General features: G+C 43.9%; 1 protein-coding gene across 36 annotated transcripts; it reads right to left on the bottom strand.

The window, feature by feature from the left end:
- Positions 1-15472, bottom strand: LOC118379108 (zinc finger protein 11-like). Of its 36 annotated transcripts, XM_052529254.1 has the most exons (12): positions 15026-15472; positions 4197-7617; positions 3445-3612; positions 2816-2960; positions 2009-2308; positions 1778-1835; positions 1411-1487; positions 1209-1341; positions 1093-1150; positions 792-1023; positions 573-734; positions 1-475 (listed from the first exon to the last, which is right to left on the bottom strand). In XM_052529254.1, exons 1-2 carry the CDS (start codon positions 15240-15242, stop codon positions 5111-5113), a joined length of 2724 nt encoding a protein of 907 aa, XP_052385214.1. In that variant the 5' UTR covers positions 15243-15472; the 3' UTR covers positions 1-475; positions 573-734; positions 792-1023; positions 1093-1150; positions 1209-1341; positions 1411-1487; positions 1778-1835; positions 2009-2308; positions 2816-2960; positions 3445-3612; positions 4197-5110. The 36 variants fall into 36 exon arrangements, with proteins under 36 accessions (XP_052385214.1, XP_052385223.1, XP_052385202.1 ...); XM_052529263.1 differs by lacking the exon at positions 2009-2308 and having other exon boundaries at positions 2748-2960; XM_052529242.1 differs by lacking the exon at positions 1411-1487 and having other exon boundaries at positions 1209-1295; positions 1730-1864.
- Between the last annotated feature and the right edge of the window lie 10371 nt (positions 15473-25843).

Below are 25843 nucleotides of genomic sequence, written 5' to 3'. Positions count from 1 at the left end.
TATTTTTATTTCACCTTTATTTTGACAGTGAGTCAATGCACATCAAAATACAATATACACATTAAACTAAACATTATACACAACAATAAATGAAAAGCAAAACACAATCGAAAAAAAAAAAAGAAATACATTCTTCAGTTAAAAAAGGTTGTCTGAAATGCCCTAGTGGGACACTTAAAAGCTGTAGACAGTTCCGTTAATCATATTTTTTAAAAGCAGAGAGAGAAAGAATGGGTTTGGGTGAGACCGTACATCTACCTTTTATAGACTTTATCTACGCCAACAAAGGTGGAGAAACCACAGACCTACATAATAACTTGCTTTGTGTTACGAGTACTCACTCCTGGACCTGTACAGACCTACTACTCACTCCTGGACCTGTACAGACATACTACTCACTCCTGGACCTGTACAGACCTACTACTCACTCCTGGACCTGTACAGACCTACTACTCACTCCTGGACCTGTACAGACCTACTACTCACTCATGGACCTGTACAGACCTACTTCACTCCTGTACAGACCTACTACTCACTCCTGTACAGACCTACTACTCACTCCCTGTACAGACCTACTACTCACTCCTGTACAGACCTACTACTCACTCCTGTACAGACCTACTACTCACTCCTGGACCTGTACAGACCTACTACTCACTCCTGGACCTGTACAGACCTACTACTCACTCCTGGACCTGTACAGACCTACTACTCACTCCTGGACCTGTGCAGACCTACTACTCACTCATAGACCTGTACAGACCTACTACTCCTCCTGGACCTGTGCAGACCTACTACTCACTCCTGGACCTGTACAGACCTACTACTCACTCCTGGACCTGTGCAGACCTACTACTCACTCCTGGACCTGTACAGACCTACTACTCACTCCTGGACCTGTGCAGACCTACTACTCACTCCTGGACCTGTACAGACCTACTACTCACTCCTGGACCTGTGCAGACCTACTACTCACTCCTGGACCTGTGCAGACCTACTACTCACTCCTGGACCTGTACAGACCTACTACTCACTCCTGGACAGACCTACTACTCACTCCTGTACAGACCTACTACTCACTCCTGTACAGACCTACTACTCACTCCTGGACCTGTGCAGACCTACTACTCACTCCTGGACCTGTGCAGACCTACTACTCACTCCTGGACCTGTGCAGACCTACTACTCACTCATAGAGCTGTGCAGACCTACTACTCACTCATAGACCTGTACAGACCTACTACTCACTCCTGGACCTGTACAGACCTACTACTCACTCATGGACCTGTACAGACCTACTACTCACTCCTGTACAGACCTACTACTCACTCCTGTACAGACCTACTACTCACTCCTGTACAGACCTACTACTCACTCCTGTACAGACCTACTACTCACTCCTGTACAGACCTACTACTCACTCCTGGACCTGTACAGACCTACTACTCACTCCTGGACCTGTACAGACCTACTACTCACTCCTGGACCTGTACAGACCTACTACTCACTCCTGGACCTGTACAGACCTACTACTCACTCCTGGACCTGTACAGACCTACTACTCACTCATGGACCTGTACAGACCTACTACTCACTCCTGGACCTGTACAGACCTACTACTCACTCCTGGACCTGTACAGACCTACTACTCACTCCTGGACCTGTACAGACCTACTACTCACTCCTGGACCTGTACAGACCTACTACTCACTCCTGGACCTGTACAGACCTACTACTCACTCCTGGACCTGTACAGACCTACTACTCACTCCTGGACCTGTGCAGACCTACTACTCACTCCTGGACCTGTACAGACCTACTACTCACTCCTGGACCTGTACAGACCTACTACTCACTCCTGGACCTGTACAGACCTACTACTCACTCCTGGACAGACCTACTACTCACTCCTGTACAGACCTACTACTCACTCCTGTACAGACCTACTACTCACTCCTGTGCAGACCTACTACTCACTCCTGTGCAGACCTACTACTCACTCCTGGACCTGTGCAGACCTACTACTCACTCCTGGACCTGTACAGACCTACTACTCACTCCTGGACCTGTGCAGACCTACTACTCACTCCTGGACCTGTACAGACCTACTACTCACTCCTGGACCTGTACAGACCTACTACTCACTCCTGGACCTGTACAGACCTACTACTCACTCCTGGACCTGTACAGACCTACTACTCACTCCTGGACCTGTACAGACCTACTACTCACTCCTGGACCTGTACAGACCTACTACTCACTCCTGGACCTGTACAGACCTACTACTCACTCCTGGACCTGTACAGACCTACTACTCACTCCTGTACAGACCTACTACTCACTCCTGTACAGACCTACTACTCACTCCTGTACAGACCTACTACTCACTCCTGTACAGACCTACTACTCACTCCTGTACAGACCTACTACTCACTCCTGTACAGACCTACTACTCACTCCTGTACAGACCTACTACTCACTCCTGTACAGACCTACTACTCACTCCTGTACAGACCTACTACTCACTCCTGTACAGACCTACTACTCACTCCTGTACAGACCTACTACTCACTCCTGTACAGACCTACTACTCACTCCTGTACAGACCTACTACTCACTCCTGTACAGACCTACTACTCACTCCTGTACAGACCTACTACTCACTCCTGTGCAGACCTACTACTCACTCCTGGACCTGTGCAGACCTACTACTCACTCCTGTGCAGACCTACTACTCACTCCTGGACCTGTGCAGACCTACTACTCACTCCTGGACCTGTACAGACCTACTACTCACTCCTGGACCTGTACAGACCTACTACTCACTCCTGGACCTGTACAGACCTACTACTCACTCCTGGACCTGTACAGACCTACTACTCACTCCTGGACCTGTACAGACCTACTACTCACTCCTGGACCTGTACAGACCTACTACTCACTCCTGGACCTGTACAGACCTACTACTCACTCCTGTACAGACCTACTACTCACTCCTGTACAGACCTACTACTCACTCCTGTACAGACCTACTACTCACTCCTGTACAGACCTACTACTCACTCCTGTACAGACCTACTACTCACTCCTGTACAGACCTACTACTCACTCCTGTACAGACCTACTACTCACTCCTGTACAGACCTACTACTCACTCCTGTACAGACCTACTACTCACTCCTGTACAGACCTACTACTCACTCCTGTACAGACCTACTACTCACTCCTGTACAGACCTACTACTCACTCCTGTACAGACCTACTACTCACTCCTGTACAGACCTACTACTCACTCCTGTGCAGACCTACTACTCACTCCTGGACCTGTGCAGACCTACTACTCACTCCTGTGCAGACCTACTACTCACTCCTGGACCTGTGCAGACCTACTACTCACTCCTGGACCTGTACAGACCTACTACTCACTCCTGGACCTGTACAGACCTACTACTCACTCCTGGACCTGTACAGACCTACTACTCACTCCTGGACCTGTACAGACCTACTACTCACTCCTGGACCTGTACAGACCTACTACTCACTCCTGGACCTGTACAGACCTACTACTCACTCCTGTACAGACCTACTACTCACTCCTGGACCTGTACAGACCTACTACTCACTCCTGTACAGACCTACTCACTCCTGGACCTGTACAGACCTACTACTCACTCCTGGACCTGTACAGACCTACTACTCACTCCTGGACCTGTACAGACCTACTACTCACTCCTGGACCTGTACAGACCTACTACTCACTCCTGTACAGACCTACTACTCACTCCTGTACAGACCTACTACTCACTCCTGTACAGACCTACTACTCACTCCTGTACAGACCTACTACTCACTCCTGTACAGACCTACTACTCACTCTGGACCTGTACAGACCTACTACTCACTCCTGTACAGACCTACTACTCACTCCTGTACAGACCTACTACTCACTCCTGTACAGACCTACTACTCACTCCTGTACAGACCTACTACTCACTCCTGTACAGACCTACTACTCACTCCTGTACAGACCTACTACTCACTCCTGTACAGACCTACTACTCACTCCTGTACAGACCTACTACTCACTCCTGTACAGACCTACTACTCACTCCTGTACAGACCTACTACTCACTCCTGTGCAGACCTACTACTCACTCCTGGACCTGTGCAGACCTACTACTCACTCCTGTGCAGACCTACTACTCACTCCTGGACCTGTGCAGACCTACTACTCACTCCTGGACCTGTACAGACCTACTACTCACTCCTGGACCTGTACAGACCTACTACTCACTCCTGGACCTGTACAGACCTACTACTCACTCCTGGACCTGTACAGACCTACTACTCACTCATGGACCTGTACAGACCTACTACTCACTCATGGACCTGTACAGACCTACTACTCACTCCTGTACAGACCTACTACTCACTCCTGGACCTGTGCAGACCTACTACTCACTCCTGTACAGACCTACTACTCACTCCTGGACCTGTACAGACCTACTACTCACTCCTGGACCTGTACAGACCTACTACTCACTCCTGTACAGACCTACTACTCACTCCTGTACAGACCTACTACTCACTCCTGTACAGACCTACTACTCACTCCTGTACAGACCTACTACTCACTCCTGTACAGACCTACTACTCACTCCTGTACAGACCTACTACTCACTCCTGGACCTGTACAGACCTACTACTCACTCCTGGACCTGTACAGACCTACTACTCACTCCTGGACCTGTACAGACCTACTACTCACTCCTGTACAGACCTACTACTCACTCCTGGACCTGTACAGACCTACTACTCACTCATGGACCTGTACAGACCGTAGAACTACATAATAACCGATAATAATGCACCGATGAATTGAGGCTCGTTCTGAGGGGGGAAAAAAGGGGGTGCAACTCAATGAGGAAGGTGTTCTTAATGTTTTGTACACTCAGTGTAGGCTATAGACAATGTTCTACAAGTTCAGTCATTCCTTTCAACCATGATATATTGTGACCTTACCGGTATCAATTAGAATGGACCTTTCATCCTTGGGACTGACACATTTTATACTGTTATGTGTTCTCTCTCTCTCTCTCTCTCTCTCTCTCTAGTGAATATTCTTCATGTGTGATTTAAGGGAACTGATCTGACTAAAGCATTTGTTACAATCATTGCAGCGAAATGGTTTCTCTCCGGTGTGAACACGCGTGTGGCGTGTCAGATCGCCCGACGTTATAAAGCCCTTTTCACACACAGGGCACTTATATGGTCTCTCCCCTGTGTGACTTTTCATATGTTGTGTCAGACCTCCCTTCCAAGTGAATTCTTTGCTACAAACGTTACATAGATATGGTTTCACACCGGTGTGAATTCGCTGGTGGCATTTCAGAAGACTTGATGTTGTACAGCATATTCCACATACGGGACACTTAAAAGGTTTCTCCCCTGTGTGAGACATCATGTGACGAGACAGGCTTCTGCTATAAACAAACCTTTTGCTGCAGACGTGGCACTGATGTGATTTCTCCCCTGTGTGATTCTTCATGTGTTCTATTAGGGTTCCCTTCCAAGTGAAGCTTTTGCTACAAACCGTGCACAGAAAAGGTTTCTCTCCTGTGTGAATTCTCTGATGGATTTTTAGCGAAGAGCCCCACCTGAAGCCTTTTCCACATACAGGACATTTATGCACCTCTCTCTCTCTGTGAGTCTTCATATGCACTCTCAGGTAACTCATTGTTCTGAAACTTTTGCCACAGTCGCTGCAGAGATACGACGTTTCCTCAGATTGCTTTTCTTTTGCAGTTTTTCCACAGTGATTCTGCTGGTGACGTTTTAGAACACTTGAAGATGTAAAACTTTTCCCACATACCGGACACTTAAATGGTTTCTCCCCTGTGTGAGTCCTCACGTGTTCCGTCAGGTGTCCCCTCAGAGTGAAGCTTTTGCTGCAAACGCTGCACCGATGTTGTTTCTCTCCGGTGTGGATTCGCTGGTGGAGTTTGAAATAAGGCGATGACGTGAAGCACTTTCCACATACAGGACATTTATGCAGCTCTCTCTCTCTGTGCGTTTTCATATGCACTCTCAGGTAACTGATGGTTCGGAAGCTTTTGCCACAGTCGCTGCAGAGATACGACTCTCTCTCGGATTGATTCTCTTCTGGTTTCCCTCCGCAGTGGTCCAGCTGGTCGCGTTTTAGAACACTTGATGATGCGAGGCCTTTTTCATATACAAGGCGCTTAGATGATTTCTTCCCTGTGTGCGTATTTAAGTGTTCCGTCAAGCTTCCCTTCCACATGCGGCTTTTGCCACAAACTTCATGACGACAAGGGTCCTCTTCGATTTCACAGTGTTTTTTTAGAGCAGACAATGATATAAAGCGTTTTTCACATACAGAGCACTTATAGAATTTCTCCCCTGTGTGAGTCATCATATGCCTGACCAGATGCCCCTTGCGGTAGAAGCATTTGTCGCATTCTTTGCACTTGTGCGATTTCTCCCCTGTGTGATATATCTGGTGTATTTTTAAAAGACTTGCACTTGCGAAGCTTTTAATGCACACGGGACACTTAAATGATTTCTCTCCTGTGTGAGTGCTCTGATGTACTTTATAATTGGGTAAGGAGTTAATAAAGTCTGTACTGCACACAGAAGACTGATTGGGTTTCTCACTATGAAGCATCTGGTGTTCCTTTAGACTGCTTTTACTGCACACAGGACAGCTGTATGTCTTTGCACCTGGGCGGGTAGTCCTCATATGCTTGTTGACGTAGCACTTGCATCTAACTGATCTGCCACCTTTTTGGCACTTAAATGATTTCTCCCCTGTGTGAATTCGCTGATGATATTTTAAAGAAGCTGTGCTATGAAAGGACTTACAGCACACAGGACATTGCTGTGGTCTATCTTTCTCCCCAGTGTGAACTTTCTGGTGTAGTTGTAGAACGTTTAATGACTTAAATCGTTGACAACAAAAAGGACAGCGGTGTGATTTCTCCCCTGTGTGAATTCTCCAATGTACCTTTAAAGGGCCTGGTGTCTTAAAGCATTTACTGCACACATGACACTTGCATGGTCTCCTGTTTGTGTGAGGCTTTAAAGGTGCTTTCAGCTCACTGGTTGTCTTGGCCTCAGTGCAGACTTGAGAGATTGGTTTCTTCTTTTCCCGTGTTCTCTTTGACCATGACGGTAGTTCTTCACCCTCGTCTTCATCAATACTTACAATGATTTCACTCAGAGCTGCAGAACAGTGTGGATTTAATGCAGAGAGGAGTTGAGAGTGACTGGATAGTTGTGATGCTCTGTAGTCCTCGTCATCCAATGCTGATTGGGTCTGTTCAGTTGTGTTGGAGGGTAGAGAGTCCGTCTTGCTGTCCTGGTCACAGTCACTTTCCACACAGGGAGGAATAAATATCAATTGTACAACCTCTGTAGTAGCAGACCTAAGTCTTTGAAGCTGCTCTTCCTCCTGACTGGTCCTGAGTTCCTTCTGTTCCTCTGTAATCTGTGTGGGCTCTGGGTCCTCCTTCCCTGGACTGGGGCTCCACTCCTGCTCACAATGCTGCTGCTGCTTAGGGGAAACCTCCTCTTCAGGGAGATTTAGCTGCTGGGGATCTGTAGAGAGAGGAAAGGAAATAAGTAGCTAGCACCCAAGAAACAATTACAAATATTCACATTGAAGTCTATTCAGAATTCTCTGAACTAATGCAACATAACTGCAGCAGGTGATTTACTAGCCCCATTTTGCTACTTCATATTTACAATATAACATAAGAGGAAGTTCTTAACCAACTGCATTCAGGTCTAGAGGATTCTAATATCCCATAATTCTGCATAAGACAAAATGTCCTACCCCTGGCTATAAATGTTTAGAAAAAGCTGTTGCAGAGCAACTCACTACCTTCCTGAAGATAAACAATGTATACTAAACACTTCAGTCTGGTTTTGGACCCCATCATAGCACTGAGACTGCACTCGTTAAGGTGCTCTGCATCTGTCCTCGTGGTCCTATTTTTAATTTTACCTTTATTTAACCAGGCAAGTCAGTTTAGAACATATTCTTATTTTCAATGACGGCCTGGGAACAGTGTGATAACTGTGTGATAACTGCCTGTTCAGGGGCAGAACGACAGATTTGTACCTTGTCAGCTCGGGGGTTTGAACTCGCAACCTTCCGGTTACTAGTCCAACGCTCTAACTAGGCTACGCTGCCTCCCCACTCGTGGTCCTATACCTTTAGTGCTGCTTTTGATACCATTGATCAGCACATTCTTTTGTCTAAACACACAAATTCCTGTTTTAGATCTTATCCATGGGAAAGATATCAGTTTGTCTCTGTGGATGGTTTGTACTCTGACAAATCAACGGTACATTTCGGTGTTCCTCAAGGTTCTGTTTTAGGACCACTATTGTTTTCACTATATATTTTACCTATTGGTGATGTCATTCGGAAACATAATGTTAACAATCACTGCTATGCGGACGACACACAGCTGTACATTTCGATGAAACATGGTGAAGCCCCAAAATTGCCCTCCCTGGAAGCATGTGTTTCAGACATAAGGAAGTGGATGGCGGCAAATTTTTTACTTTTAAAACTCTGCTAGTTCTAGGTCCCAAGAAACAAAGAGGTCTTCTGTTGGATCTGACAATTCATCTTTGGTTGTTCAGTCGTCTCAAATAAAACTGAAGGACCTCAGCGTTACTCTGGACCCTGACCTCTCAAGAATATTTCAAGGACAGCTTTTTTCCCCCAATCTTCGTAACATTGCAAAAATCAGAACATTTCAGTCCAAAAATGGAGAAAAATTCATCCATGCTTTTGTCACTTCTAGATTAGACGACTGCAATGCTCTACTTTTCGGCTACCCGGATAAAGCACTAAATAAACTTCAGTTAGTGCTAAACACGGCTGCTAGAATCTTGACTAGAACTAAAAAATGTGATCATATTACTCCAGTGCTAGTCTCTCTACACTGGCTTCCTGTCAAGGCAAGGGCTGATTTCAAGGTTTTACTGCTAACCTACAAAGCATTACATGGGCTTGCTCCTACCTATCTCTCTGATTTGGTCCTGCCGTACATACCTACACGTACGCTACGGTCACAAGACGCAGGCCTCCTAATTGTCCCTAGGATTTCTAAGCAAACAGCTGGAGGCAGGGCTTTCTCCTATAGAGCTACATTTTTATGGAATGGTCTGCCTACCCATGTGAGAGACGCAAACTCGGTCTCAACCTTTAATTCTCATCTCTTCAGTAGGTCCTATGATTGGAGAGACGAACCGCCCTTGCCGTCTCTGCCTGGCCGGTTCCCCTCTCTCCACTGGGATTCTCTGCCTCTAACCATATTACAGGGGCTGAGTCACTTGCTTACTGGTGCCCTTACATGCAGGGCCCTAGGAGGTGTGCGTCACTTGAGTGGATTGAGTCACTGACGTGATCTCCCCCACGGCACGAACCCAAACCCGGACAGGAAGATCTTTGTGGGCTACACTCTGCCTTATCTCAGGGTAGTAGGTTGGTGGTTGAAGATATCCATCTAGTGGTGTGGGGGCTGTGCTTTGGCAAAGTGGGTGGGGTTACACCCTGCCTGTTTGACCCTGTCCGGGGGTATCGTCGGATGGGGCCACAGTGTCTCCCGACCCCTCCTGTCACAGCCTCCAGTATTTATGCTGCAATAGTTTGTGTCAGTCTGTTATATCTGGTGAACTGTGTGAATTTAAGTAGTAGCAGTAGTACCAGTAGAGCTCTCTCTCTCTCCCATATATATAACACCGCACCTGCTGTCTCCAACTCTTAATGATCGGCTATGAAAAGCCAACTGACATGTACTCCTGAGGTGCCGATCTGTTGCACCCTCTACAACCACTGTGATTATTATTATTTGACCCTGCTGGTCATCCATGAACATCTTGGCCATGTTCTGTTATAATCTCCACCCGGCACAGCCAGAAGAGGACTGGCCACCCCTCATAGCCTGGTTCCTCTCTAGGTTTCTTCCGTGGTTTTGGCCTTTCTAGGGAGTTTTTCCTAGCCACCATGCTAACATGCGAAAACAAATATAAACTAATTGCAAAGACAGGAAAATCAGGCTCAAAGTTATACAACCATAGCTAGTAGGTACTGAATGGCATTTTCAGTGAGTTTGGACATTTACAAGCAACACTGAATGAGAGAAATTGTGCAAATGAACAGTTGTGATGGAGGCTTGTCTGAAGGATGGTAGAGGATGAAGAATGGATGGTAGAGGATGAAGGATGGTAGAGGATGAAGGATGGTAGAGGATGAAGGATGGATGGTAGAGGATGAAGGATGGATGGTAGAGGATGGATGGTAGAGGATGGATGGTAGAGGATGGATGGTAGAGGATGAAGGATGGATGGTAGAGGATGAAGGATGGTAGAGGATGAAGGATGGTAGAGGATGAAGGATGGATGGTAGAGGATGAAGGATGGATGGTAGAGGATGATGGATGGTAGAGGATGAAGGATGGTAGAGGATGAAGGATGGATGGTAGAGGATGGATGGTAGAGGATGGATGGTAGAGGATGGATGGTAGAGGATGGAGGATGGTAGAGGATGAAGGATGGTAGAGGATGAAGGATGGTAGAGGATGAAGGATGGTAGAGGATGAAGGATGGTAGAGGATGAAGGATGGATGGTAGAGGATGGATGGTAGAGGATGAAGGATGGTAGAGGATGAAGGATGGTAGAGGATGAAGGATGGATGGTAGAGGAAGGATGGTAGAGGATGAAGGATGGTAGAGGATGAAGGATGGTAGAGGATGAAGGATGGATGGTAGAGAATGGAGGCTTCAATACCCTAATGGTATATCTAGAACCAGACAACAAGATGCCATGTCGAAAAACCAAGACAGCCCTGATGGAGAAAATGATTCCGCTGCAAGTACAAAGCGCGAGCTCTCAAACACCATAACGTGGCGTTAACAACAGATTGTTGGATGTCTATGAACATTGTGTCACACATCACTGCAACGAGCCATCACATTGATAAGAAGTGGGACATGAAGTATGCACTGAAAACATGGAGGAGAAGAACATAACAGAGAACCTAAAACAGCATTAATACCATCGTTGCTGAGTGGGTGGGAGCCATCTGGTAGGGTTTCCACTAGTTACCACTGCCACAGTCAAAAAAAGCTATTTCATAAAAACAAAAATGATATTTTTGAACTTAATTTAGGCATAATGTTATCAGTACGATTAGGTTTAAAATCACATTTTAGAAATAAACAGGATTTATGACTTTGTGACTGTGGTAACTACTGGTAGTTAACCAGGATTGCGGAATATTGAACTGCATTGCCCCCTAGTGGTGATACTCAGAACAACATCTGCATTTATTTTTTTAAATTTTTTTTCACATTTTCAAACAGTCCATTTATATTTTCCAACGGGGCAATACATTTGGGTGAGGTTTTTTCACTGCCTTGTTTCACTGCCAAAAATGTAACCATCTAGTGTTCAGCAAAATGACAACACCATGCAAAATACAGGTAGTCTAGTCAAATAATTAACATCCAATCACATTAACCGTTACTCTCTCACGGGAATTCCACTAATGTAGCTGCTGCTCTTTCTGTTTGCTCGAAAATGGATAACTGGTAAAAAAAAAAGAAGTAAGAACCGCGTCCATTAGAGACACATACCAGCTCTACTGCTACTACCAGCAGTACTACACCTGCACCTGTCGACAAGTTGTCAACTACATTTGTTGTTAGCCCAGCTAGCATCAGTAATTCTACATTTGTTGTTAGCCCAGCTAGCATCAGTAATACTACATTTGTTGTTAGCCCAGCCAGCATCAGTAATACTACATTTGTTATTTGCCCAGCTAGCATCAGTAATACTACATTTGTTGTTAGCCCAGCGAGCATCAGTAATACTACATTTGTTGTTAGCCCAGCTAGCATCAGTAATACTACATTTGTTGTTAGCCCAGCTAGCATCAGTAATACTACATTTGTTGTTAGCCCAGCTAGCATCAGTAATATTACATTTGTTATTAGCCCAGCTAGCATCAGTAATACTACATTTGTTGTTAGCCCAGCGAGCATCAGTAATACTACATTTGTTGTTAGCCCAGCTAGCAATAGCAATTCTACATTTGTTGTTAGCCCAGCTAGCATCAGCAATTCTACATTTGTTGTTAGCCCAGCTAGCATCAGCAATTCTACATTTGTTGTTAGCCCAGCTAGCATCAGTAATACTAAAAAATTTGTTGTTAGCCCAGCGAGCATCAGTAATGCTACATTTGTTATTAGCCCAGCTAGCATCAGTAATACTACTTTTGTTATTAGCCCAGCTAGCATCAGTAATACTAAAACAAATTGTTCGCCCAGCTCGCATCAGTAATACTACATTTGTTGTTAGCCCAGCTAACATCAGTAATACTACATTTGTTGTTAGCCCAGCTAGCATCAGTAATACTACATTTGTTGTTAGCCCAGCTAGCATCAGTAATACTACATTTGTTGTTAGCCCAGCTAGCATCAGTAATACTAAAACAAATTGTTAGCCCAGCTAGCATCAGTAATTCTACATTTGTTGTTAGCCCAGCTAGCATCAGTAATACTAAAACAAATTGTTAGCCCAGCTAGCATCAGTAATACTACATTTGTTATTAGCCCAGCTAGCATCAGTAATACTACATTTGTTGTTAGCCCAGCTAGCATCAGTAATACTAAAACAAATTGTTAGCCCAGCTAGCATCAGTAATACTACATTTGTTATTAGCCCAGCTAGCATCAGTAATACTACATTTGTTGTTAGCCCAGCGAGCATCAGTAATACTACATTTGTTGTTAGCCCAGCCAGCATCAGTAATACTACATTTGTTGTTAGCCCAGCTAGCATCAGTAATTCTACATTTGTTGTTAGCCCAGCTAGCATCAGTAATACTACATTTGTTGTTAGCCCAGCTAGCATCAGTAATACTACATTTGTTATTAGCCCAGCTAGCATCAGTAATACTACATTTGTTGTTAGCCCAGCGAGCATCAGTAATACTACATTTGTTGTTAGCCCAGCGAGCATCAGTAATACTACATTTGTTGTTAGCCCAGCTAGCATCAGTAATACTACATTTGTTATTAGCCCAGCTAGCATCAGTAATACTACATTTGTTGTTTGCCCAGCGAGCATCAGTAATACTACATTTGTTGTTAGCCCAGCTAGCATCAGTAATACTACATTTGTTGTTAGCCCAGCGAGCATCAGTAATACTACATTTGTTGTTAGCCCAGCTAGCATCAGTAATACTACATTTGTTATTAGCCCAGCTAGCATCAGTAATACTACATTTGTTGTTTGCCCAGCGAGCATCAGTAATACTACATTTGTTGTTAGCCCAGCTAGCATCAGCAATTCTACATTTGTTGTTAGCCCAGCTAGCATCAGTAATACTACATTTGTTATTAGCCCAGCTAGCATCAGTAATACTACATTTGTTATTAGCCCGGCTAGCATCAGTAATACTACATTTGTTGTTAGCCCGGCTAGCATCAGTAATACTACATTTGTTATTAGCCCGGCTAGCATCAGTAACACTACATGTTGTTAGCCCAGCTAGCATCAGTAATACTACATTTGTTGTTAGCCCAGCTAGCATCAGTAATTCTACATTTGTTGTTAGCCCAGCTAGCACTTTCGCACTGTCAACAAGCCATAAAATGCACATTTCTCCCTACTTTCACTCGCACTACAACCAGCACTGCAGCTGTAATGAATGAGTAGCAAAGTGTTCCCATAAACTTGCGTTGTTATTATTAGCGGCATGTCTTTTATTAATATCAAGGAATCATTTTTGCTTTCTCTGGTCATAGCAGTAACAACATGAATTGGTGTGTAAGGCAGAAATAACAGAAATAAGACAGAACGACTTCATCAGCTGAAAGACTGTCCCCTTTCCTGAGTGGAGGGACGATGAGGCAGTCTCACCGCTGCCCCCCCCCCTCCCTCAGATTGATCATCAGATGTAGACCATCAGTCCAGTAAAAAAAGCAAATTATTATGTCCACTAACCCTAACCCTGCATCACAAGTTATAAAACAAATGATCCATTAGCTTTTTTTTATTTAAAAAAATATATAATTTCGAAATGGTCTGAGATTAACAACATTGGCAATTCAATTATAGCAGCTGTACATAGTCTATAGGTAAATAGCTCACCCTTTTTCACCTACCTCATTCCCATACTGTTTTTATACTGTTTTTATTTATTTACTTTCCTGCTCTTTTGCACACCAATATCTCTACCTGTACATGCCCATCTGATCATTTATCACTCCAGTGTTAATCTGCAAAATTGTATTATTCGCCTCCCTCCTCATGCCTTTTGCACACATTGTATATAGACTGCCCATTTTTTTCTACTGTGTTATTGACTTGCTAATTGTTTACTCCATGTGTAACTAACTCTGTGTTGTCTGTTCACACTGCTATGCTTTATCTTGGCCAGGTCGCAGTTGCAAATGAGAACTTGTTCTCAACTAGCCTACCTGGTTAAATAAAGGTGAAATAAAATAAAAAAATAAATAAAAAAATATGCAGTGATAATATGTTGGACCTGTAACCTACTGCACTAACCTCATTGCGACAGAACAGTTTTTAATTGGTTAATGTTGCACAGGCTTACGTTTTTTTTATTCAGAAAAGGTTGGTGACCACTGACGTACAATATTATGTACTGAAATTAAAGCGCGATGTAACTTATTTGGCTGAAATCTTACATTATCATCATCGGCTCTTTATCATTATCGACATGTAACGACACATATTGTCTAAATATCCCACATTCTGATACTTGATACCTGGGTCTCGTTAATTTGCATTAAGTTATCTTATTCTTTATCTCACAGAGGCATGTTTGTTCCAAAACGTTAGGTCATAACGCGACACTAGTGGGCACATGATAGCAGTGGTACAGATTGGGCTGGCCACTAACTAGTGTGATTCAGAAAACACATGTTAAATAACCTTAAGGTTAAATCAGTAACAAACCTGCACCTAAATGACCCAGAAGAAGCCCTCGTAGACGGTCGTTCTCTCCCTGAACCTCTGCGATCGTCTTTTCCACCACAACAAATATCTCAAATGCCGCTGTTGTTAGTCGCTCCTGGTACTCTGCTAATGTCTTTTCTGCTGAACCAAATATCTCTATTGCTGCTGTTGTTAAACGCTCGGTGATAAACACATTCAACAGCTGTAGTTTGGACATTTTGATAAAACACAATGAATAATACTACAATTTATAGACGCCCTTCGGCTTCAAACCATCATGTTTCTGCGTTACTTATTTCTCACTCAAATGTCTTCTTCCGAGGACCAAGGTAAATTCACTTCCGGGTTGGAGTATTGGGCGAATTCGATTATGCTGAGTGACGAGGCCCCGGGCGAAGGCCCGTTACGCCTTCGGGCGAAGGGAGGAGCAGGAGTGCCCCTTCACAACTCAAAAAGTAATCTGTGCCTCCTGGTCGTTTTGTCAACAAGGCAGCAGGTCCGGCTCCAGGCAACGGTCGCCTGCTGCTAGGGGGCCCTGCTGCCTTGTTGACAAAACGACCAAAATCGTTGAAATTGTTGCGTTTATATTTTTGTTCAATTATACATAACTATGAACATTTGAATACATTTTGGGGACTACTATAACTATATTTCATACAGGTATGGTTAAGCAAAATAGTTCCATAAGACCCCATTGTGGCTTGTAGGTTGCCTAGGAGGAGCTAATGCCTGTTTAAGCAACTCTGTTCATTCTTCCTCATCAGCCAATCAAATAGCAAACGTGCGCTTGCGCAAGAATAACTCATTTCCACAGTAGTGGCACAGAACAATGAGTCAGATGTTTCACCGGACGTATAAATCTGAAGCATCCGTTTGGCGTTTTCCTCTCACTACCAAATATGGTGATGAGAGGAAGTCCAGTGGCCGGCAGTGGGAGAAGATTGAGCGCGGTGGATTTTGGCCTATGAAACATTTGATCTCAAAACAGTACTCTTCCCATAAACTATAATCTGTTACGAATAGAGTGGACTAAGTTTTGTAGACTTTAACCTTTGCTAAAGTTAAAAACATTTTTTTTGCATTGTTTTGGAGTGTAAAGGCGAATTAAGTTATTGCACGAGGGCATTTAACAGAGTAGAAGTTCCATTATGGAAATATCAAAATACATTCTAGAACGCGCCAATATAATCTTGCTTTGCTCTCCCCACCTCCTTGCTTGTTCTGCCCACTATGGTTAATTTGCTACCATTGAAAATGACAGGATGTATCTTGGATTAGTTATACATATCTAGCTAATGTTAGCACATCACTAAGGTAAGCAACAATTATTATTTTTTACACAAAATGGCAATAAAATGTTTTTATTATACTGGCTAATATATAAAACACTAAAATGACAAGACTATTTCCAAATTATACTGTCTGACATGCATGGCCTTCAGAAAGTATTCACACCCCTTGACTTTTTCCACATTTTGTTGTGTTACAGCCTGAATCTAGAATGGATTAAATTGAGATTGTGTCACTGGGCTACACACAATAACCCATAATGTCGAAGTGGAATTATGTTTTTAAAAATTAATGAAAAGGTGAAATGTCTTGAGACAAGTATTCCACCCCTTTGTTAAAAACCTATTTGGGGACGATTGAGCTAACGTATGCTAATGCGATTAGCATGAGGTTGTAAGTAACAAGAAAATTTCCCAAGACATATCTGATATTGGCAGAAAGCTTAAACTCTTGTTAATCTAACTGCACTGTCCAATTTACAGTAGCTATTACAGTGAAAGAATACCATTCTATTGTTTGAGGAGAGTGCACAGTTTTGAACATGAAAAGTTATTAATAAACATATTAGGCACATTTGGGCAGTCTTGATACAACATTTGGAACAGAAATGCAATGGTTCATTGGATCAGTCTAAAACGTTGCACATACACTGCTGCCATCTAGTGGCCAACATCTAAATTACACCTGGGCTGGAATAATACATTACATTATGGCCTTTCTCTTGCATTTCAAAGATGGTACAATTTTAATTTATTTTTCAAATAACGTTTTTTGGGGGGGATTTATCTTTTACCAGATCTAACGTGTTATATTCTCCCACATTACTTTCACATTTCCACAAACTTCAAAGTGCTTCCTTTCAAATGGTACCAATAATATGCATGTCCTTGCTTCAGGGCCTGAGCTACAGGCAGTTGGATTTGGGTATATAATTTTTAGGTGAAAATGGGGGGGAAAGGGGCGTATCCTTAAGAGATAATTATTTTAAGGCAAACCTAAATAAGTTCAGGGGAACAAATGTGCTTAACAAGTCAAATAATAAGTTGCATGGATTCACTGTGTGCAAAAATAGTGTTAAACATGAATGTTTAATGATTACCTCATCTCTGTACCCCACACATACAATTATATGTAACTTCCCTCAGTCGACTAGTGAATTTGAAACACAGATTCAACCACAAAGACCAGGGAGGTTTTCCAATGCCTCACAAAGAAGGGCACCTATTGGTAGATGGGTAAAAAAAAGCAGACATTGAATATCCCTTTGAGCATTAATTACACTTTGGATGGTGCCCTTCAGCAGGACAATAACCTAAACACAAGGACAAATCTAAACTGGCATTGCTTACCAAGAAGAGTGACATTTCCCGAGTGGCTGAGTTACAGTAGGATATGTTTGTCTGGCAGTGATCAACAACCAACTTGAAGAATTTTGAAAATAATATTGGGGAAATGTTGCACAATCCAGGTGTGGAAAACTCTCTTAGAGACTCACCCAGAAAGACTCACAGCTGCAATTGCTGTGAAAGGTGCTTCTACAAAGTATTGACTCAAGGGTGTGAATACTTATGTAAATGAGATATTTCTGTATTTCATTTTTCAAAAGTTTTCTACAATCTATTTTATCCATTTTGAATTCAGGCTGTAACACAACAAAAATGCGGAATAAGTCAAGTGGTATGAATACTTTTTTATATGTTATTTACAATGACTGCCTACCCGGCCAAACCCAAACGACGCTGGGCCAATTGTGCGCCACCCTATGGGACTCCCAATCACTGCAAGTTGTGGAATCGAACCAGGGTCTGTAGTGACGCCTCTAGCACTGAGATGCAGTGCCTTAAACCATGCCGCAACATGGGAGTACTTTGTTAAGGCACTCTATAAAATGAGTTTAACTACTTTGCTGGTTAGTTATCTTTTCAAAAGAGCTAACTTGGCTTGCTTGCTAGCTAGCTGTAGATTGGCTGGCCATTTAGCTAATGCTTTTAAAAAAAAATCTAACTACATAATGCAGCAAGTACAGCTACTACCTTAACTAACTGCTTAGCTAGCTATTTTCTCTGGAACAATGAGCTAAAATAGCAAGCTATATCTTAGCTAGCTAGTTGGCTAATGTTTTGAATCATCTAACTAGCAAATGTTACATGTTATAGTGAGTACAACTACTATTTTTACTAACTGCTTACCTAGCTATTTTCTCTGGGGCAATGAGCTAATATAGCAAGCTGTATCTTCGCTGGCTGATATATATATAAATATATGTTCATCTTATTAACACAATCGCAGGTTGGCGTATAATTAAAAGGTTCCTTGTATGCTTGTCAATGTAAATAGGAGCCTCTCGGGCTGGTATATAATAAAAGGAAATAAGTTCCATAAATTAACTTTTCACAAGGCAAACCTGTTCATTGAAATGCATTCCAGGTGACTCCCTCATGAAGCTGGTTGAGAGAATGCCAAGAGTGTGCAAAGCTGCCATCAAGGCAAAGAGTGGCTACTTTGAAGAATCTCAAATATAAAATGTTTTGATTTGTTTAACACTTTTTTTGGTTACTACATGATTCCATATGTGTTATTTCAGTATTATTCTACAATGTATATAAAATAAAATAGGACAAATCCTTGAATGAGTAGGTGTGTACAAACTTTTGACTGGTCCTGTATATCTTTAAAACTAGTAATGTGATTTACCTACTTGTCCAACATTTATGTTTACCTCTTTGTTATCCTAGGCATACAGAACCCTGCCAGCACCCACCTCAACCCCTCAGAAACCAGTTAGCCAGCACCCACCTCAACCCCTCAGAAACCAGTTAGCCAGCACCCACCTCAACCCCTCAGAAACCAGTTAGCCAGCACCCACCTCAACCCCTCAGAATCCTGCCAGCACCCACCACAACCCCTCAGAAACCAGTTAGCCAGCACCCACCTCAACCTCTCAGAAACCAGTTAGCCAGCACCCACCTCAACCCCTCAGAAACCAGTTAGCCAGCACCCACCTCAACCCCTCAGAAACCAGTTAGCCAGCACCCACCTCAACCCCTCAGAACCCAGTTAGCCAGCCCCCACCACAACCCCTCAGAAACCAGTTAGCCAGCCCCCACCTCAACCCCTCAGAAACCAGTTAGCCAGCCCCCACCTCAACCCTCAGAAACCAGTTAGCCAGCACCCACCTCAACCCTCAGAAACCAGTTAGCCAGCCCCCACCTCAACCCCTCAGAAACCAGTTAGCCAGCCCCCACCTCAACCCCTCAGAAACCAGTTAGCCAGCCCCCACCTCAACCCCTCAGAAACCAGTTAGCCAGCACCCACCTCAACCCCTCAGAAACCAGTTAGCCAGCACCCACCTCAACCCCTCAGAAACCAGTTAGCCAGCCCCCACCTCAACCCCTCAAAAACCAGTTAGCGAGCCCCCACCTCAACCCCTCAGAAACCAGTTAGCCAGCCCCCACCTCAACCCCTCAGAAACCAAGCCAGCCCCCACCTCAACCCTCAGAAACCAGTTAGCCAGTCCCCACCTCAACCCCTCAGAAACCAGTTAGCCAGCCCCCACCTCAACCCCTCAGAAACCAGTTAGCCAGCCCCCACCTCAACCCCTCAGAAACCAGTTAGCCAGCCCCCACCACAACCCCTCAGAAACCAGTTAGCCAGCCCCCACCTCAACCCCTCAGAAACCAGTTAGCCAGCACCCACCTCAACCCCTCAGAAACCAGTTAGCCAGCCCCCACCTCAACCCCTTAGAAACCAGTTAGCCAGCCCCCACCTCAACCCCTCAGAAACCAGTTAGCCAGCACCCACCTCAACCCCTCAGAAACCAGTTAGCCAGCCCCCACCTCAACCCTCAGAAACCAGTGAGCCAGCCCCCACCTCAACCCTCAGAAACCAAAGCCAGCCCCCACCTCAACCCCTCAGAAACCAGTTAGCCAGCCCCCACATCAACCCTCAGAAACCAGTTAGCCAGCCCCCACCTCAACCCCTCAGAAACCAGTTAGCCAGCCCCCACCTCAACCCCTCAGAAACCAGTTAGCCAGCCCCCACCTCAACCCTCAGAACCCAGTTAGCCAGCCCCCACCTCAACCCCTCAGAACCCAGTTAGCCAGCCCCCACCTCAACCCCTCAGAAACCAGTTAGCCAGCCCCCACCTCCACCCCTCAGAAACCAGTTAGCCAGCCCCCACCTCAACCCCTCAGAAACCAGTTAGCCAGCCCCCACCTCAACCCCTCAGAACCCAGTTAGCCAGCCCCCACCTCAACCCCTCAGAAACCAGTTAGCCAGCCCCCACCTCAACCCCTCAGAACCCAGTTAGCCAGCCCCCACCTCAACCCCTCAGAACCCAGTTAGCCAGCCCCCACCACAGCTTGTCCCCCCAAGCAACCCCAACCAATCCATCCCAAAAACAACTCTGGCCCTTCCATGTCTGCCTGCTCTTCCCCGCCCCTCGGGATACCCTTCCCAACCCCTCGGGATACCCTTCCCAACCCCTCGGGATACCCTTCCCAACCCCTCGGGATACCCTTCCCCGCCCCTCGGGATACCCTTCCCGCCCCTCGGGATACCCTTCCCGCCCCTCGGGATACCCTTCCCCGCCCCTCGGGATACCCTTCCCCGCCCCTTGGGATAACCTTCCCAACCCCTCGTGATACCCTTCCCAACCCCTCAGAAGTCTGCCAGTCCCTACAAATCCCTCCTATAGTCCCTGCTCAGGAAAAACCTTCTCTCAACGTGGAATGTGTTCTTCCTTTAGCTTTTGGGCACAGAAAGAAGAAAAGCAAATTAATCTATGCTTTTGGGGCTTTTGAAGGGTCATATAAGCTCTGAATGGATGTGGATGGAATTTACATGACATAGATTTTCAAGGCTTTACTGCCTAGATTTAATCCGGGAGGCTGGAAGATCCACGTTGTAGCGAGGTTGACATTTAAAAGGAAATGTTCCTGCATTCGTGAAGACAATTCACGGTAAACGCTGCATATGTCAGGGCAATCAGAAATGCCGTTTACATGTCAAACACGCTACAAAGACGATCTTCCGGATTTTAATCTAGCCCTCGCAAAAAATAAATAAAATGTTTACATATGTAACGGATGTGAAACGGCTAGCGTAGTTAGCGGTGTGCGCTAAATAGCGTTTCAATCGGTTACGTCACTTGCTCTGAGACCTTGAAGTAGTAATTCCCCTTGCTCTGCAAGGGCCGCGGCTTTGTGGAGCGATGGGTAACGATGCTTCGAGGGTGACTGTTGTTGATGTGTGCAGAGGGTCCCTGGTTCGCGCCAGGGTATGGGCGAGGGGACAGACGTAAAGTTATACTGTTACACATACCAACAGAGCTAGTAACATTCTAGACAAGTACACGTTTGTATCTGTTCGTAAGATTTGCTGTGACAATAGATTTACATACATGGAAAAACAACCACTAAAATGTAGTTAATGTCACAGGGTAGTTCTACTCGACTTCCTAAAGTGCCAATTATCACACACAGTTCTTCACAGGCACAAACTCATACAAACACTATGCACGACCTTAAGTTTCACTGGGATACTGTATGGGTAAACAGATAAATAAGCTTTGTACAAAATCCTTATCAACCGTGTTGAAGATATACAGGTTTCCTGCCTCGAAGAGCTGATCAACTCCACCACTGAAAACAAATCAAGGCCTAGGGCCACAACTTCAACCTGGTCAACCATGGCCTTGAGTGTGAACTCCTTGAAGTTTACAAAATAATGTTTGTGCAATGTGTTTAATCCCGGTCTTCAGTATTTGACTGTGTACTAGAATGTTATGATTGTCTGTTGTTTTTAGTTCACAACACTAATGTTTTATTTGCTGGCCACAAGCCAGTCTTGTCATCATAACGGAGGTGTAGATTACATCTGTCATCCTAACAGAGGTGTAGATTACATCTGTCATCCTAACAGAGGAGTAGATTACATCTGTCATCCTAACAGAGGAGTAGATTACATCTATCATCCTAACGGATGTGTAGATTACTATCATCCTGTAGATTTCATCTATCATCCTAACGGAGGTTGTGCTGCCATCCTGTTAGAAGGTAACAGATTATTTTATTACAATGGTTAAATTGGATTTTCATTGTGTTCAATGGTGTTATTTGCCCCCCTAGTGGCGCTTTCTGGTACTTAGAGAGACGACGCAAATAGGAAGTACAGAATTTGTTTTGCACGCATAGAGCAGCTACAAACAACGCTACGTTGCAGGTCTTTCAATGTAGTTATTTCTTGTCACGCTTCAGCCTTGGAAACATATTTGTTTGTAAGTTCGATTCAAGCATTTAGCTAATGATGATAATCTTGTTATTGATAGTTGCTTACATATCAATGTTGGTTGCATTTACTCAAATTGTAATGCCTTTAATGTATGTCGTTAGCTGTATTACTTTGCTCATGCGTCATGCAAACGAATTGTAAAATATACAATACTGTAGTTTTGTTACTGTTTTTAGTGTAATATGCTTTGTTATTCTACATAGATGGTTATACATTATTAGAGTAATGAAAGGAGCAATTACCATATGGTTAACAATTAGCTATATGGTTTGGCATCATGCCAGATGCATGGTACCTTAGCGCGTGCTTTGTATTTATGCAACTTCAAATGTTTAATGTACAGCTACAGTATGTCGGTGTGAATTGAACACTAAAGTATATTCTTTTCTGTATTTTGCAGTTTCACAACATAAACGTTTTCAATATATTCATTCAAGAAAAGTCACGCCTTGGGAGTTTTATTGAAGACTTTGTTGTTAGCTATCTGTCTAGTTTTGCATGGGAACGCAACTCAAGGGCAGAATAGAGGTGTAGATTACATCTATCATCCTAATGGAGGTGTAGATTACATCTATCATCCTAACTGAGGAGTAGATTACATCTATCATCCTAACAGAGGAGTAGATTACATCTATCATCCTAACGGAGGAGTAGATTACATCTTTCATCCTAATGGAGGTGTATATTACAAAATATTTGTAATTTATTTTAAAATGTATTTCCCATATCTGCACAAAATTGCAAACTCTCTCTGTCACAACTCCTGGTCTCAGACACACATGGGCTCTGGCATTTGAAACCATTTTCATTTTTCACTCATTTAACTCAACACACTTTTCTAATCACAAAAGCACCCACCCCATCTTCCATCACAACTCCCCCCCACATACTGTGTGGTATGCTACAGTTTGTTACCAGCATCTGCTCTAGAATACACTCACCGAACAGCATTCTAAAACAACACCGAACAGCATTCTAAAACAACACCGAACAGCATTCTAAAACAACACCGAACAGCATTCTAAAACAACACCGAACAGCATTCTAAAACAACACCGAACAGCATTCTAAAACAACACCGAACAGCATTCTAAAACAACACCGAACAGCATTCTAAAACAACACCGAACAGCATTCTAAAACAACACCGAACAGCATTCTAAAACAACACCGAACAGCATTCTAAAACAACACCGAACAGCATTCTAAAACAACACCGAACAGCATTCTAAAACAACACCGAACAGCATTCTAAAACAACACCGAACAGCATTCTAAAACAACACCGGAACGGTGTGGCTACTTTTGGATCCGCAACCTCAGACAACAAAACAGAAATAGACATTAACATTGGCTACACACTGGTGGGGAGTAAGTCTCAGGTGGAAATTCATGATGAGAGGTTTATGAATACCGGGCCCACTCTTACTCTGATAGCCACGTTAAACATAATTAAAATAGAATTGCTTCAACATGATCATTAATTAATTTTGAATCAAACATTTTATGATCAATGAGCATTGTCCTTTAACAATAACCGAAGCTTACTTCGTGTGAAGATATCCAGTTTCATTCTATTTGAACAACTGTCTTGTATCATTAATCAGTAAGGACTCCTGCTGCCTTCAAATCCAGACTGCTCTCTACACATGAAAAAAAACACGGGTTTTACAAAATAATAAATATGGGTTTCTATGTTTCATTTGACAATTAATCCGTAAGGACTCCTGCTGCCTTCAAATTCAGACTGCACTCTAAAAAAAAGAAGCAATATGGGTTATAGACAATGTTCTACAAGTTCAGTCATTCAATCATTCCTTTCAGCCATGATATGATGTTCTCTTACCGGTGTCAGTTAGAATGAGCCTTTAGATTTTCATACAGACATGTTTTACACAATGGACACTTGTGTTCCCTCTCTCTTGTGAATATTCTTTATGTGTGATTTAAGGGAACTACTCTGATTAAAACATTTGTCACAATCGTTGCAGCGACATGGTTTCTCTCCCGTGTGAATTCTCTTGTGGCGTGTCATATCACGTAGTGTTGCGAAGCGCTTTTCACATACAGAACACTTAAAGGGTTTCTCCCCTGTGTGAATCTTCATATGTCCTGTCAGGTTTCCCTTCTGAATGAAGCGTTTGCCACAAACTTCACACTGATGTGGTTTCTCGCCAGTGTGAATTTTCCGTTGGAGTTTTGTAGAAGGGGCTTGAAGCCTCCTTCACATACTGGGCACTTAAATGGTTTCTCCCCTGTGTGAGTCCTCATATGTTGTGTCAGGTTTCCTTTTTGGGTGAAGTTTTTGCTGCACACGTGGCACATATGCAGTTCTGTGTGAGACCTTGTGTTTTTTTAATATCGACCTTTGAGTGAAGCATTTGTCACATTCCTTGCACTGATATGGTTTCCCTCCATCGTGCATTTTCTGGTGGACTTTTAGATCAGATGCTGTTATAAAGCAATTATCACATGTAGTACACTTATTTGCTTTCTCCCCTGTGTGAGTCGTCATATGTCCTGTCACGCCTCCCTTCACAAGGAAGCTTTTGCCACAAACTTGTGATTTCTCTCCCGTGTGGATTTGCTGATGATGTTTTAGAGAAGGGGCTGACGTGAAGCCTTCTTCACATACAGAGCACGCGTATGATTTCTCCCCTGTGTGAGTCCTCATATGCACTCTCAGGTAACTCATGGTACGGAAGCTTTTGCCACAATCACTGCAGAGAAAGGTTTCCTGTGGTAGTTTTTTTTCTGTCTTCTGTCCACAGTGATTCTGCTGGTGACGCTTTAGAAGACTTGACGACGTAAAGCCTTCCTCACACGCAGGACACGTAAATGATTTCACTCTTGTATGGATTCGCTGGTGGAGTTTAAGATTAGTTGGCGATGTGAAACGTTTTTCACATACAGAACACTTTTGACGACGTAAAGCCTTCCTCACACGCAGGACACGTAAATGATTTCACTCTTGTATGGATTCGCTGGTGGAGTTTAAGATTAGTTGGCGATGTGAAACGTTTTTCACATACAGAACACTTATATGGTTTCTCTCCAGTGTGAGTCTTCCTATGACGTGACAGGCCTCCACTCTGAGTGAAGGTTTTGCTGCAGATGTGGCACTTATATGGTTTCTCCCCTGTGTGGATTTGCTGGTGGCATTTCAGCTTATTTGAATAGGTGAAGAATTTTTCACATACGGGGCACTTGAAAGGTTTCTCCCCTCTGTGAGTCCTC

This window comes from Oncorhynchus keta, chromosome 11 (assembly GCF_023373465.1).
Source record: "Oncorhynchus keta strain PuntledgeMale-10-30-2019 chromosome 11, Oket_V2, whole genome shotgun sequence".
Lineage (NCBI taxonomy): Eukaryota > Metazoa > Chordata > Actinopteri > Salmoniformes > Salmonidae > Oncorhynchus > Oncorhynchus keta.
This window is presented reverse-complemented; position numbering and strand designations above follow the sequence as displayed.

Bases quoted from the DNA above. Each gene is read 5' to 3' on its own strand.
- LOC118379108 (XM_052529263.1), bottom strand. From the start codon at position 15,242: ATGTCCAAACTACAGCTGTTGAATGTGTTTATCACCGAGCGTTTAACA. The intron at 7,618-15,025 runs GTTTGTTACTGA...CTCTCTCTACAG, and splicing joins TCTGGGTCATTTAGGTGCAG to ATCCCCAGCAGCTAAATCTC.